The following is a 13,509-nucleotide window of genomic DNA, read 5'->3' as shown; positions in this document are numbered from 1 at the left end:
CTGTAGCACATCTTTTTATAACCAGTGAGAGATAACATTCATAGTTAATTATGTAAGGTGCAGAGTGGTGCTATGTCCAGACAGTTTAAGGATAATGTCCAAACGATGGAGCGATTTCAGTCTTTTTTTAATTTTTATTTTTTAAGAAAAATGTCATCTATTTATTACTTATCATACTGCAACATAATATGGGCGATTATGTTTTACACAACCCCTCAAATCCTTTCAGCTGTTTGCTTTTATATTTCTCATTGTTCCTATATCCAAAAAAGTAGTGAGTTAGAGTTTAGTCATATCCATACCTGGAAAAGTATGAATAAAATATTTGTTTCCACACTATTTCCCCTTCTCTATTTTCCCAAATATGAGATTCAGAGTTTCTAAAAATAAATATATAATAAATGTAGAATTTATTTCATGTCCTTTGGAGCAGGCAGCTGACACAGCCAAAAGTTTCCAGAGGACTGCCTTGGTGATAATCCTAAATTGAAAAAGAAAGCTAGATGCAAACTTTGTGTAAATTGTTCACGATTACCAAGGCGGCAATCGTAATGTGAAAAAAGTCTTAGTATAGTGTGTCGTAAAGATGTCATAGTATAATTTGTCAAAAAAACAATCCTAAAAATTCATAGTATAATGTGTCGAAAAAAGTCATAGTATAACATGTAAAAAAAAAGTGATAAAATAGTCATAGCATATATATAGCATGTTGAAAAAAGTCATAGTACAGCATGTCAAACTAGAAAATGCATTTCCTGCTGAAAATCCGTTGGAAAGCTGAAAGCTGAAATGAATCGCAAAGAAACTGCTGAAAATATAGAAATGGGAGACCACCTGTCTGAAGAATGTTGAAGGCCAAAAGGATTAAACTGCCCTGCTGAAAACCCTTGTTGAAATAACTGGCAGACTTGGAAGCTAAACTGTATTATCGAAAGAAGCTAAGAGCTGAATTACAATGCAGGAAAAGGTTGAGGCTAAACGATTTTACTGTCAAAGTAATAGTAGTAAAAGTAGTAGTAGTAGTGGTACTTTGATCCCCAGGTGGAAAAATAACATTTTAACTTTAATTTTTGTGCACATGTTTGTTGTAATACTAATTTTGGCCACAAGAGGCTGAAGCTCCTCTGCCTCATGTTCTAACTAAAACTAACAGAATTTCTTCCAGGAGAGTTTAAACACAAGGTGCATACATTATTGTGTTTTAGCAAGTTGTGTCAATAAAAACTCACCTGGACGTATTTAGAACATGAGGTGGAGGAGTACTTCAGCCTCTTGTGGCCAAAATTAGTAATACGAAAAGAACATAAATTTACCTACTAAAAATTATAATATCTAATAATAAAAAAATGTAAGTAAAATTGCTAAGGAGGTAGAAGAGATGAAAATTAAAATTAAATTGGATCAACTTAAAAAATGTAATTGAGCCAACTTAAACATTTTTTTAAAATTGAACCAACTTTAAATAATAAATTGAATTAAAAAAATTACATTAAATCAACTTAAACAATTTTATTGGATCAACTTAAAAAATGCAATTGAACCAACTTAAAAAAAAATGATTTAATTAAAAAAATGAATTTGAATCAACTTAAAAAAAATTGATGCGGCACAATCTAGGTAATTAATGTATTTGATATCATAGGAGAACAGGTTTAAATCGTTTATGATAAACACCGACCTTATTTCCCTCATCTAACAAAAAAAACATTAAAAAAAACATTGACTTTGAGACGAGACGGGAAATGCAAAACTGCTTAACACATTTCCGCGTTTTAGGACTCATTGCACTCTATTGCATCCTGTCTGCAGAGGTGTCTCAGAGAAGTGATTTGAAAGCATACTGAGCATCGTGAAATAAGAGTTGGAACGTCACTATATTAGGGATCAATTTCAATTTCAAACAATTATATTCAATCTGAAATTGGGCAATACAAAGCAGGCTACATTTCTGGTGGAACTAATCTTAGCCCATACAAGGGTTTTTAGTTTTTGACTAGACATCTATACCTGTAGAGTCGACCATCCCTTTTATCTAATCTCCATGGAATCTTTACATTGAGACATGTTGCTACTACGTGATAGGCGTACCCCCATAAAGAGGATGCCCAATGTACAGCGCTTCCCGGAACAACAGATTATTATTGTTCAGGGAGAAATGTTGAGGGTTAGCATAAACCTACAGCCTATATACAAATCTATGTTGACAAATATAATGCACAGCCTGTAATTAAACCTCTCAATATCATGAGCTCACACTTTTAACCAACTTCAAGCTAGATGAGCTTGCTGTTATCAGACTCATAACACGTTGTCTGCAAGTGTGCATCAATAGCAAAGTTACATAGCACCATTGCGTTTGCCGTTAACGTAACATAACACTACCTCAGCAAGTCCTCGGTTCGTAGCCACAATCGGCTGGCAGTTACCGTTCTTTACCGTGAATCACTTGAGATCACTTTGGCAGCAAAAGGAACCAACGTTGTTGATAATCTTCACACAAAATGTTTTGCTAAACTTAGCTCAAGCTGAGTGGTATCAAATGAATATCACAATCCTGATAATATGATGACTGACGTTTAGCCACACGTATATACACATACACTGATATTGAACTGGGTTAAAAATAACTTGAACTTGAGGAAAGCATTCAGGTACGCTCCAGGTGCGCACGCTTGTACGACAAAAAGTGGTGTGACGTCATGGGTACTACTGAATGGTTTGAGCCGGTGAATCCTCAATCTCATTGTTTTGTGTTTTTAATTCCTTTAACTCATAGGACCCGAGAGCCCCCCACGGGGGCTGTTTTAGAGTTAGCAGCAATTAGCAATTAGCAATTAGCATTAGCAAACCCATGCTGCTTCTATTTTTTTGTTATGAATAAAGGTTAATTGGGTAAACTCAAGTAAATGTGTTCTTGTAATACGAATGATTAAATCAACTAATGATACAGTTCTTCTTGACTAGAGAGCCAACTTACCATCTTCCCAAACAACTCACATGCAGAGGTCAAGTTTTATTCAGTTATAAAGGTCATATTTTCCTGAAAGTCATACAAAACATATTTAAAGGAGACATTAATCTCTGTGTTATTTATTTTGTTTCCCATGCCTTGCGTATATATTTTCAACAGTGAATTTGTTATTTATATCAACTGGTTTGAGCCAATCAATGAGCTCCTTTGGGCTTATTTTCCTCTCCCTGTACATTAATCATCGTTATTTGTATGTCATTTGTTTGATTTTAACCTGTGCAAACAAATAAAATTGGGGCAGCTGGCTGTGTCGAAATCCTCCAAGAAATTAAGTGAAGTTGTTTTTATCTGGTCTTTCCCTTTATATTTAAATCAGTCCACATGAGTACACAGTCTTGGTCAGCAGCAGTACATGTCAAATGCTATGTCCACTTGGAATTGTAACTGTAACAGTTACAGGACAGCAACAAATCTCTGACATCAACTAATGTCCTGTGTCAGCTCTATACTGCCCATCTCCATCTGCATCGCTACACCCCACTGCACAAAACCCAGCAGCAGTGCCACTGATGCAACACTCTCTACGCTGTTGTTCCCAGAGGGCACAGATAAAACAGCAGCTCTCCCGGCCAACAGAAGCCTTATCCACCAGAGGAAACATGTAAAATAGACCCTGCCTCTCTTATAGGTCAGGACACTGCGGTTTGCTTAACACAAGCCCTATTAAACGTTAGAAGGAGCCCTCCCAAGGCCTGATGCTGCAGTGAAGATTGTACATACGTCTCCCTCTAGTGGTGAATGTAACACTCTGGTGATGGTCATTGTCATTCTGGGCAATGCCTCCCCATTGATCCTCATTCAGAAAGATAGAACACTGCAGCAGGAGGAGAGTGCAACACTGGAGTAGGATGGATTCTGTACTCTGTGTACATATGGCAGTTTGCACTCAGTGTATGGGAGTTAAAAGAATTTGAACGTTCCACGGAAAAGGACTTTGACATCGAAATAACTCACAATGCACTGGCACAGAGATATCTCAGGTTTATTGTGAAAAGCAAGACATTTTGACAAGTCACAATAGGAAAAGCACAGGTGCAGATAATACAATACTTAAATGTAGCTGAATTGGTTTCGGTGTCCTGACATCGTGAATGTTGCCTCACTGTCACTCTGGGAGACTTTAACAGAACAGAGCCAATGATAATGTTGTATATAAAAAATAAAAATAAAACATTGACTTAAAATAAACTACAGTGCCCATGTTATCCTGTGTGGCTTAAAGACGCATGATTGATTTTGGACTACAATACAGAGCGGATCAAATAATCGTTTTCGTCTTATATGGCTTCATGGATTTGTTGACAATAAGAACAATACAAGATAGAGAAGAGCAAGACATAAGACTTATGCTTTAATCGGTCAAATATTCTCAACATACTTTGCAATGTCAGTGTAATAAATGGTTGCAGCTGTAATGTGCACGTGTGTGGTCAGTGTGCGCATGGCTGCATACACGAGAACACATGTGTGCAGTTTAGCGTGTTCAAGCGTAAACCAGTACTGCTGACAGGGCCACTTGAGTGATGTGGAGACAAGATTGTTCACATCAGCATACTGTAGATTATTGATGGCCTTAGACCGCCTGTGGGCACTTTCTATTAATCTCATAGGATGGAGGAGCAGAGTTAGGCTGCATAATTAGAATCAAAGTCATTTTAAGGAACAGACACACATATGTGCGTTGAAAACAGATATCTAGATGAATCAATTTATCCTGGCTGTCATGTACCCAACATGTTTCTTTCTCTCTGCAGAAGTCCATTTGCAAACTGCACGGTGGCTTAAACAACAATCTCTCCTAAAAAGGAGCAGGGACTTGACTGTTTTGGACATTGTAGGTGTTTATTTTACCTGTCACAGCCTACAGCCTGTTTCGTCCCTTTTCTCCGATTCTCTCCTGTTCTGTCTTTCTGTCCCTGACTCACTCTCAGTTTGCATCAACCCCCCCCATCCCCCATCCCCCCTTCCTACCCTCCCTGAGTATGGCTGGCCGCTGGGGATGGCCTGCCTCTTGCTGTGCCACGTATGTAACCTAAACTGTAGAGGAGCCAAGCAGGGCTGGGCCACGAGTAAAGCTTTCCACAAGATCAGACTGAGTCTCTGAAATCTCTCTGGATCCTGTTCAGTGAGGAATGAAATGGAGCTGCACAATGATTTTCTTTTCTAAACCATTTGATTTTGAGGCTGTGTATAGTCCATATCTGCATCTACCTCACACATTAGTATCCACCTTGACCCTCTCTGCTGGTCTTTGCGTCTCCGTTTCCTTTTCACTCTCTGTGTCAGATTTGCACTTACCTCACAGTATATTGTGTTGCTGTAAAACGCTATCGTGGCCCCTCTCATATAAACACACGCTCCTCCTTCACCCGTACTTAATTTCATTAACAGGTGGCTGTCTAAAATAGACAGGCACACACACACGCATAAACAAACACACACACACACACACACACACACACACACACAGCTACATCACCGATACAGACATGTTTTTAATCATTCTGGCATGGCTGTTGTCATGTGACCAGGCCACCTGGCAGCACCTCTGCTCATTGATTCAATATTCAAACCTATGTGTTGTGTGAACAGGGTGCTGTTGAAATTATAGATGGCGTCTGAGGGGAAAGCAGCAGTGCAAACAAAAAAAATGTAATCAACAGTGTTAACCAACCAGGTTGCAGCCCCCTCCCCTGTTACTCTCACTTTCCATAACCCTCATACCTCCCTCTCTCTCTCTCTCTCACTACCTCTCCCATCGCCACTCTTCCCCTCTATTAAGTTTCAAGCGTCTCTTCCTCCTGAACTGAACAACTCACCAAACAGGTCAGACTTACTCTTCTTTTCACTTAGCTAGTTGTTGCTTTCTTATGCCCACATGTCACACGGGTGGCTGTGTCTGTCTTTGGTGAAATGGTGGCGAGAGATCCTCATTTTCCTCTCGTAAAAATACCCCTGTGCATATAAGCGTATCATCTGCTCGGCTGCTGCAGAACTTAAGTCAGTCCATTATAGTTTTGGTTGCATCGTCAACCTCTAAGGCACACATTTACACACAGCTTAGGATATTAATAAAGTCCAAAGTACGCATTTTTCTGTTTTATCCCATCCAGTAAAGTAGCATGGTGTGCTCTGACCTCTCTGATCATCCTATGGTTAATATGGATGTAATGTGATAAAGTGTTGTAACTCTATGACTACTAACTTGGCTGTCAGCAGCTGCAGTCTTGATATTCTTTACAACAGTTGATGCTGGAGGAGTATTCAAATGCATGGCTGCTATTCTAAACTTTTGGATCATTAGAGACATTTTATAAAGCTCAGCTCATAATATTAGATGATTATATTCCTTTACAGTTCTTACTGTAAATTAGGATCGGGCGGTAAATTGATATTGTTTATCAACTTTTGGCAAAGTAATATCACTATGATATCATCTTATCATGTTGTTCTGCACATTTCTGTCGCCCAAATGAATGTCTCCAAGCAAATTGGAGGCCTGTATGAGGATATGTTTGGAATATACTGCAAAAATCTTAATATACAGCATACTGCTTGTTATATTTATATAATGCTAAATACTGCACACAAGAGAATTGCAGTTAGTGGCTTCATGTGGTGCATATATACAAAACCTCTGATGCTGTCAGTGCATGTTAAGTGTCTAAATGAAGTGATCCACCAACTGTGTGTGGCCTGCTGCCTTCCTGACTGGCCGGGCCTCTTTCCTCCACTATGTGACCTGGTGGACTGCGCAGCAGAGTTAATTACTGCAGCCCCCTCTCTGTCAAAGGGTTCAGGCATAAATTATCACCTCTCATGCACCCTGTGCCGAGCAGCGACGTCGTTGTGCCCCGTCACTCACGTCGTTTAAACTGCTCCAAAGGCCCCTTGCTCACAGTTTGGAATAACAGAAACAGCTCCATAAGCCTGGACCCCCTTACAGTGAATATGCCACACACTGAAACACACACACACACACACACACACACACACACACACACACAATCTCAAAAAGACAGTCATGGCTTTAGATTCCAAGTGTTTGCTGGTACACGTAATGCAGGGTGGGACGTATTTGTGGCAACCCATTATCCCCTCAGATCAAAGGGGGATCTGTGTCTAAGCCAGAGATAGTGTACCTGTTCGGGGAAGAGCTGTTGTCAACTCCTCTGGGAAAATAGAAAATGGGTGGTCCAGTCTGGCGCTGTGGTTTTATCTCTCACCTTGAACCCACACCACCCGACTCCACCGGCTCATCCAGCCCAATTGTTTCTGTCTTTCAGGGAGACGCCATATGGCTTATCTATTGTTGGCTGAGAGTATGTCATATGGCTTTTAGGAAGGGAATACTGTAGATGCTGATAAAGCTCTTGGAAATTAAATATTACGCTTGTGATGAAAGGATTCTGCTCTTGTGAAGCATATGCTGGCTGCTCTTTCATCTTTCTGTTTCATCTCTCAATTTCAGGGGACTGGACAGAAAACAGACACTGGCTCTCCCGGTCCTTGCCTCCGTCTCCTCCCATTCCATAATTTCCTTACTTCATCCACCCCTTCCCCACCTTGTTGTAGCTCTGTTCATATCTCTTTCTGTCTAATTTCATTGTTCTGCCCACTTGTTTTCACTTCATCCTTTGTTCCCCTGACTGCTTTTGCTCAATTCTACCATCCATCACAGGATAGTTGATAGCTGTGTCTCCTCTTTTTTGTTTGCTGTTTTTAAAACAAGACTTCCTAACCTTCACCTTTTTTACACACCTCTCCCCATTTTCTTCCTACTAAACCAGCCTTCCATCGTTGCATCCATTATTTGGTCCTGTAACATTTAGCCTAAGTGGCCTGTTCTTCCCTCTGGTCTTCCTTGAGATCAGTATGTGGTCCAACTACTTCGTACAGCCGGATGAGGACAGTCGTATTGGGGTGGCAGGGGCTGGACAAGGTGGGGGTTTGGGTGGGATGAAAGTTGGAAGGGGACAGAGGAGGACCCAGAAGATGAGTGACAGCCAGGAGGGAAAGATCAAGCTGGCCTTCTTTGTGTCTATCATCGGAGTGACCCTGACGGTGTTGGGCATGGGGACAGAGTTTTGGGTAGAGCTGGCCCAACCAAAGAATTTCAGCGGCAACCAGACCTGCCAGATGGCCCATTACGGCCTGTGGAAGGGCTGCATCCGCACCCTATGGGTGGCAGACATAGACCCAGAAAGGACGAGCTGTGGCCCTGCTGAACTACCTGGAGGTGAGACCTCTGACTGGAGTGTTGGTGTGTCCATGTGAGTTTGTGTTCTTCTGTCTGTCTGTCTGTGCTGCCTAGAAGATGAGCAGGTGAGCTTTCTGGAGGGCATATGTCTGTTTTGTTTCTCCAACTGTCTGCTCATGTATGCTTCTCTGCAAACTGAATTGCCTGGCCATGCAAGTCTACCTTGAGGCTGCCTCCACGTTACAGTACGTGCCTCAGTATGAAAGTGAATTAATAGAAAAGGGTCAAAGGATGTTTGGTAGCAAGTCGTTGACATCATTGAGGAAAAAACGTGTACTCTTAATCGTCACGATTTTTCTTTGCCATCACCATAACTAATATAATGTATGCCCTCTGGGAATACGCTTACATCTGTAGGTCTTTTATCTGAGCTCATAAGGGACTGAGGAAAACTATGTCCAAAAAATATTAATCCCAGCAGCAATCTCCAGATTTTTGAGCAACAGTCATGATTTTTTTAAAAACATTCAACTTAATTTCTTACATACATACATACATACACATACAGTATATGCACAGTCACTGCAACCTTGTGAAGGGATGTAGAGAGGATACTTGTGTATGTGAAGCTGCCTGCATACATATGTATCTAGGTCATTCTACAGATAATGTGCAAATTGAATCATTAAAGAAATACGATTCACGGAAACAGAGCACCAGCAGGACCACAGTAAGCTATTTTCAATTCTAATGCTGCTGTAACAACACAAAGCAGCATGCAGGTACTTGTAGCATTATAAAATATAATCTTTGTGATTCATAACATTGTCAGTGTAATGAAGCATCGATTTCAAGTTTTTTCCCTTGACTGGGTACCTAATCATCTCCTGTTGTACACACAATGCAAACAGCCATGTTTAGAGCTGTGACGGCTCCTTTCTAAAAGCCCTTTATTCAACTTGACCATGGTCAGGTTCTCCAGAGGGCGTTGATGGTCTCCACAATGACCTACTTCTGTCTGAAAAGCGTGTCTGGAGACAGAGAGAGGCAGGTATTGGTAGTAGTGAGCTAGAGATAGGCAAGGCAGGCATTCGAAGGTTCTGCTCTTGGAATCACTGCCTATCTCAGGGCATCTTCTGAGACAGCGCAGAGCTCTGAAGAAACAAACAAAAAAAAAAAATCATATCCTCATCCAGCAGAGATAAATGTGGATCACATATATACTATTCACATGAATCATCACCTTGAATGAAGTGTCACAACATTGTTTTTCTATTCAGATATCAAGGGATAATTCATCTTACCAGTCAACATGTCCTGCATCTCTGGCCGATAGCAGATATGAATGCGTGCCTCTGAGATGGTCTTTTGGTGCGTGAGAGCAGCCAGTATGCTTCTGACAATCTTCCTCACACGTCCTCAACACTGTTGGCCAACACCGCCCGGCGCAGATGGCCGTGGGCTTGTCATGTTTGGAGGGAAACAACTGTTTTTGCCATCTCTGCTTCTCCGTTTCACATCGTTGTTTACATGCCTTTGGCTCCCGTCCCGAGAAAAGTGCGGCCCCGCCGATGCCGTGCCTGTCATCTCAAGACCAGCTATCCATCTTCGCTGTCTGCTGGAGAGGGACATGACAGCTCAATAATCACAGCCTCAGCAGGGGAAGCAAGAGTAAAGGCAGTTTACTGCGATAGCATAATGTGTTAAAAATCAGTAAGCTAATAAATGGTGTGTCCGCTTCCGTAGAAATGTTTGCAAATGTCTTCACACACAAACATATTTGTGTGTGAAACAAATGTGTGACTGCGAGTTCCAGTGTGCGTGTTCACAAGCATGTGGTCATCTTGGACCACATAATATTCAGTGGGTGAAAATCATCACTATGCGCTTGTGAAGCCAAGTGGAATCTGACTACTTCACAGTTTTTGTCTAAATATAGAGAGGGGGAAACGAAGAAGAGGGACAGACAGGGACTGAGGGAGAGTGTATGTCTAATGCAGTATTAACCAACCCCTCTGTGTTTCCTCCCCCTCTTGACATCTCCTGCTCACCTCCTTCTCCATCTGTGGCTCCCCTCTTTTCCTCTTTACTCACCACCCCTTCCATCTGCCCCCCTCTCACTCCTCCTTTGAGCCTCTATCCATATTTCCTGCATCCCCTTCATCATTTGCTCATCCCACATATCCCTTTCCCCTCAGTCCTTCTTATTGTACAGCCACGCCTCCACATTTCTATCCTCCATCTGCCCCTTCTCTCAGTCTGGCTCTCTTTTTTCCCCCTCTGCCATCCACGTATTTTGCTGTCTTTCACCCTCTCTGGCCACACCATATGTGCAGTGCTGGGCAGTGTGTGTGTGTGTGTGTGTGGCGGTGTGCATCTCTGGGTATTGCAGCTAATGCTCGACACTTGGATATAAATAGGAATGATGCCTGGAAGGACAGAGTGCATGGATGCATAGGAGGCACATAACAGAAGACCAGCAGCTATCCATAAGAGAGAGAGAGAGAGAGAGAGAGAGAGAGAGAGAGAGAGAGCGCGAGAGAGAGAGAGAGAGAGAGAGTGTGTGTGTGTGTGTGTGTGTGTGTGTGTGTGTGTGTGTTGTTGATTTCTTTGTGTGATATTTTTATTTACCCACAGAAACCAACTGCACCTACTTCAAATTCTTCACCTCTGGGGAGAATGCAGTCATATTCAAGAAGACAACTAACAAGAGTGAGACATTTTACTTCCCTACACATGCAGATTGAACGGTTGCATTGCAGCGAGTATCAATAAAGACATTCGGGGTGCTCAGAAGACCATGCTGTTGGTTTTTGCATGTTTCAGCCCACTAACTTCTGCTGCCACCCATTTTGCAAAGAAAACCATAAGCTATCAGACTGATTAATGTGTTTACCTTACTGTCCAGGCAGCCAATGGTTTCAGTGCAGTTTGAAGATCAGCTGGCTGAGACAAGATACTTACATTACATTGAGCATGAAGTGAACTTTAGCTTTTGGTCAAACGTTTTAAGCAGGGACCGTTTTGATGTGTTCAAGGAAGTTGAGACATTATATATGAGCTTTGAGAACAAATTGCAATCAGAAGGTGTGTCGTTTGAGAATTAGACCCAGAAGACACACACTAAGGAAAACACACCATGTGGATTACAGGACGAAGTTATTAGCCATACTAACAGCGTTGCTGTATGGATAGCAATGTCCATGGTTTGGTTGGTCCATCACTTTGGTCCAAACTTGAAAAATCTCAACAACTACTGAATGGATTGCCTTGAAAGTTTCTACAGACATTTTGCTTCCTGCATGGTGTATCCTGGTGACTTTGGTGATAAACTGACTACTACTCATTTCACCATGAGGTTGACATGTGGTTTTGAGTGAAATATCATTTAGCTATTTGAAAGATTGCCATGAAAGTTGGTACCGACATTCATGTCCCCCTCAAGAAGAATCAGTTTGATACCACTTTAATGTTGTTACATGATCCCTTTAATATTAATATTAATATTTAATTTAGCACCATCATGAGTAATCAGCAATCAATACTTCAATGTTTGACCAAATTCCTGCAAAATTGACATTCCCATCATTATTTTGTGTTTAGTTCTAATGTTTTCATACTAACATGTAAAAATAAGATGGTCACACACACCCACCTCCAGTTCCAGGTTGAGGCTAGTAGCATCAACAAACCTGCATTCATCTCTCCTGGAGAGGGCATCTGCGTTTCCATGGGCTTTTCCAGACCTGTGTTCAATAGAAAAAAATTAATGCAATTCCAAGAACCACCGTGTAACTCGTGCATTAGTATCTTTGGCTGTTGACGTCCATCTTAGCGGTGCATGGTCTGTTACCAGTGTGCATTTTCTGCCCAGGAGGTAATACCGCAACTTGGTTAGAGCCCATTTAATTGCCAGAGATTCTTTCTCTATGGTTGAATAATTCCTTTCATGTTTTAGCAACTTACGGCCAATATAGGTCGCCATATACCTGTAGGTCACTGGGTGTTCGTCCCCTCCCCTAACCTGAGACAACACAGTTCCAACCCCTGATCCTGAGGCATCTGCATAGACGGCGAATGTGTCCTTAAAGTTTGCTGTACTCAAAATCGGCTCGTTGCATAAGGCCTTCTGAAGGGTGGCAAACACTTCCTCTGCTAAGGCCATGGCGTGGGTGGCTGTTTTTTGTCATCTTGTGTAGAGGGGCTGCAATGGTAGCAAAGTGAACTGATAAAACACTGATAATAGCCCACAAGTCCCAGGAATGTTTTTTCTTGCCGTTTAGTTTATGGCTGAGGCCAGATGGTGATAGCATCCACTTTCCAGTGTTGGCCTCTCCCAATAGTGTAGCCGAGGTACTCTGCCTCATCGAGACCAAGGTGACACTTTTGGGGATTGGCGGTCAGGCCAGCTTGCCGTAGGGCTCCCAGGTTAACTCTCAGGTGGCCTACATGGGAGGTCCAGTCAGGACTGTGGATTAGTACATTGTCTAACAAGACCGCTGTGTACCCACGACGAGGCCAGAGCAGCTTGTCCATCATCCATTGGAATGTGGCTGCCGCTCCATGGACTCCAACCAGGCAGGACTTTATGGTGGTACAGGCCTTTCGGGATAACAAAGGCCGTCTTCTACTTGGGTCCTTCTGTGAGGGGAACCTGCCAGTATTATTTTGTGAGGGGCCTAATCGCTCGATTAGCTCATCAACTCTTGGTATGGGGTAGGCATCAAAATGTACCAACTTCGCTTTCCGGTTGCTCCGAGGTTTCTTCCTTATACTACGTCTGCTGGGGCCAGGAAGGTCACGACAGGCTTTTTGAGCTTCCCCTGTTAAGAAAGGGGCTAGTATACCTGCCCACTCTGCTTTAGGCCACTTTACTGGATTCGGTAGGCTTCTCTGGTTTTATCAAATGCTGTCCCAGAGTAGTCATTGCATCTTGTAAGGCTCTAAGGCTCTGAGCCTGCTGGGTTTGGGTTTGGATGTGCTGGGCTAGTGCGTTATCCATAGCACTGTGTCTCTCTCTCTCTCTAAGTACTTATTTTATAGTGCATCTTTAGCAACTCAGGGGACGTGGAGACAGGAAACTCCGAGGCAGTTGGTATGAAACAAAAAGTGTCCTATAATAAAGATATTGGGGTAAAAGGGATGGGGTCAAACTTAACTAAAGATTCCTCCATTTCGGTGTCGTTGGTTTTCCCCCAAGCAAGGCAATTAGAGAGAGAGAGAGAGAGAGAGAGAGAGAGAGAGAGAGAGAGAGAGAGAGAGAGAGAGAGAGAGAGAG

The 13,509-nt window shown here is 42.2% G+C and overlaps 1 protein-coding gene across 2 annotated transcripts in view; it reads left to right on the top strand.

The window, feature by feature from the left end:
* Nucleotides 1-5,785: 5,785 nt before the first annotated feature.
* The window catches only part of cacng6b (calcium channel, voltage-dependent, gamma subunit 6b), an 11,804-nt gene continuing 4,080 nt past the window's right edge, over nt 5,786-13,509 (top strand). The window contains exons 1-3 of one of the 2 annotated variants that reach the window (XM_031852816.1): nt 5,786-5,857; nt 7,503-8,270; nt 10,869-10,943. In XM_031852816.1, the coding sequence (XP_031708676.1) occupies nt 7,907-8,270; nt 10,869-10,943 (439 nt within the window). In that variant the 5' untranslated portion in view covers nt 5,786-5,857; nt 7,503-7,906. The remainder of the gene's footprint in view (nt 5,858-7,502; nt 8,271-10,868; nt 10,944-13,509) is intronic. The other variant, XM_031852817.1, reaches the window with a different exon arrangement.

This window comes from Anarrhichthys ocellatus, unplaced genomic scaffold (genome assembly GCF_004355925.1).
Source record: "Anarrhichthys ocellatus isolate YVR2014 unplaced genomic scaffold, GSC_Weel_1.0 scaffold13, whole genome shotgun sequence".
In the NCBI taxonomy this organism is placed as follows: Eukaryota; Metazoa; Chordata; class Actinopteri; order Perciformes; family Anarhichadidae; genus Anarrhichthys; species Anarrhichthys ocellatus.
Note: the sequence above shows the minus strand (reverse complement) of the source record. Positions and strands in the feature narration are given on the sequence as shown.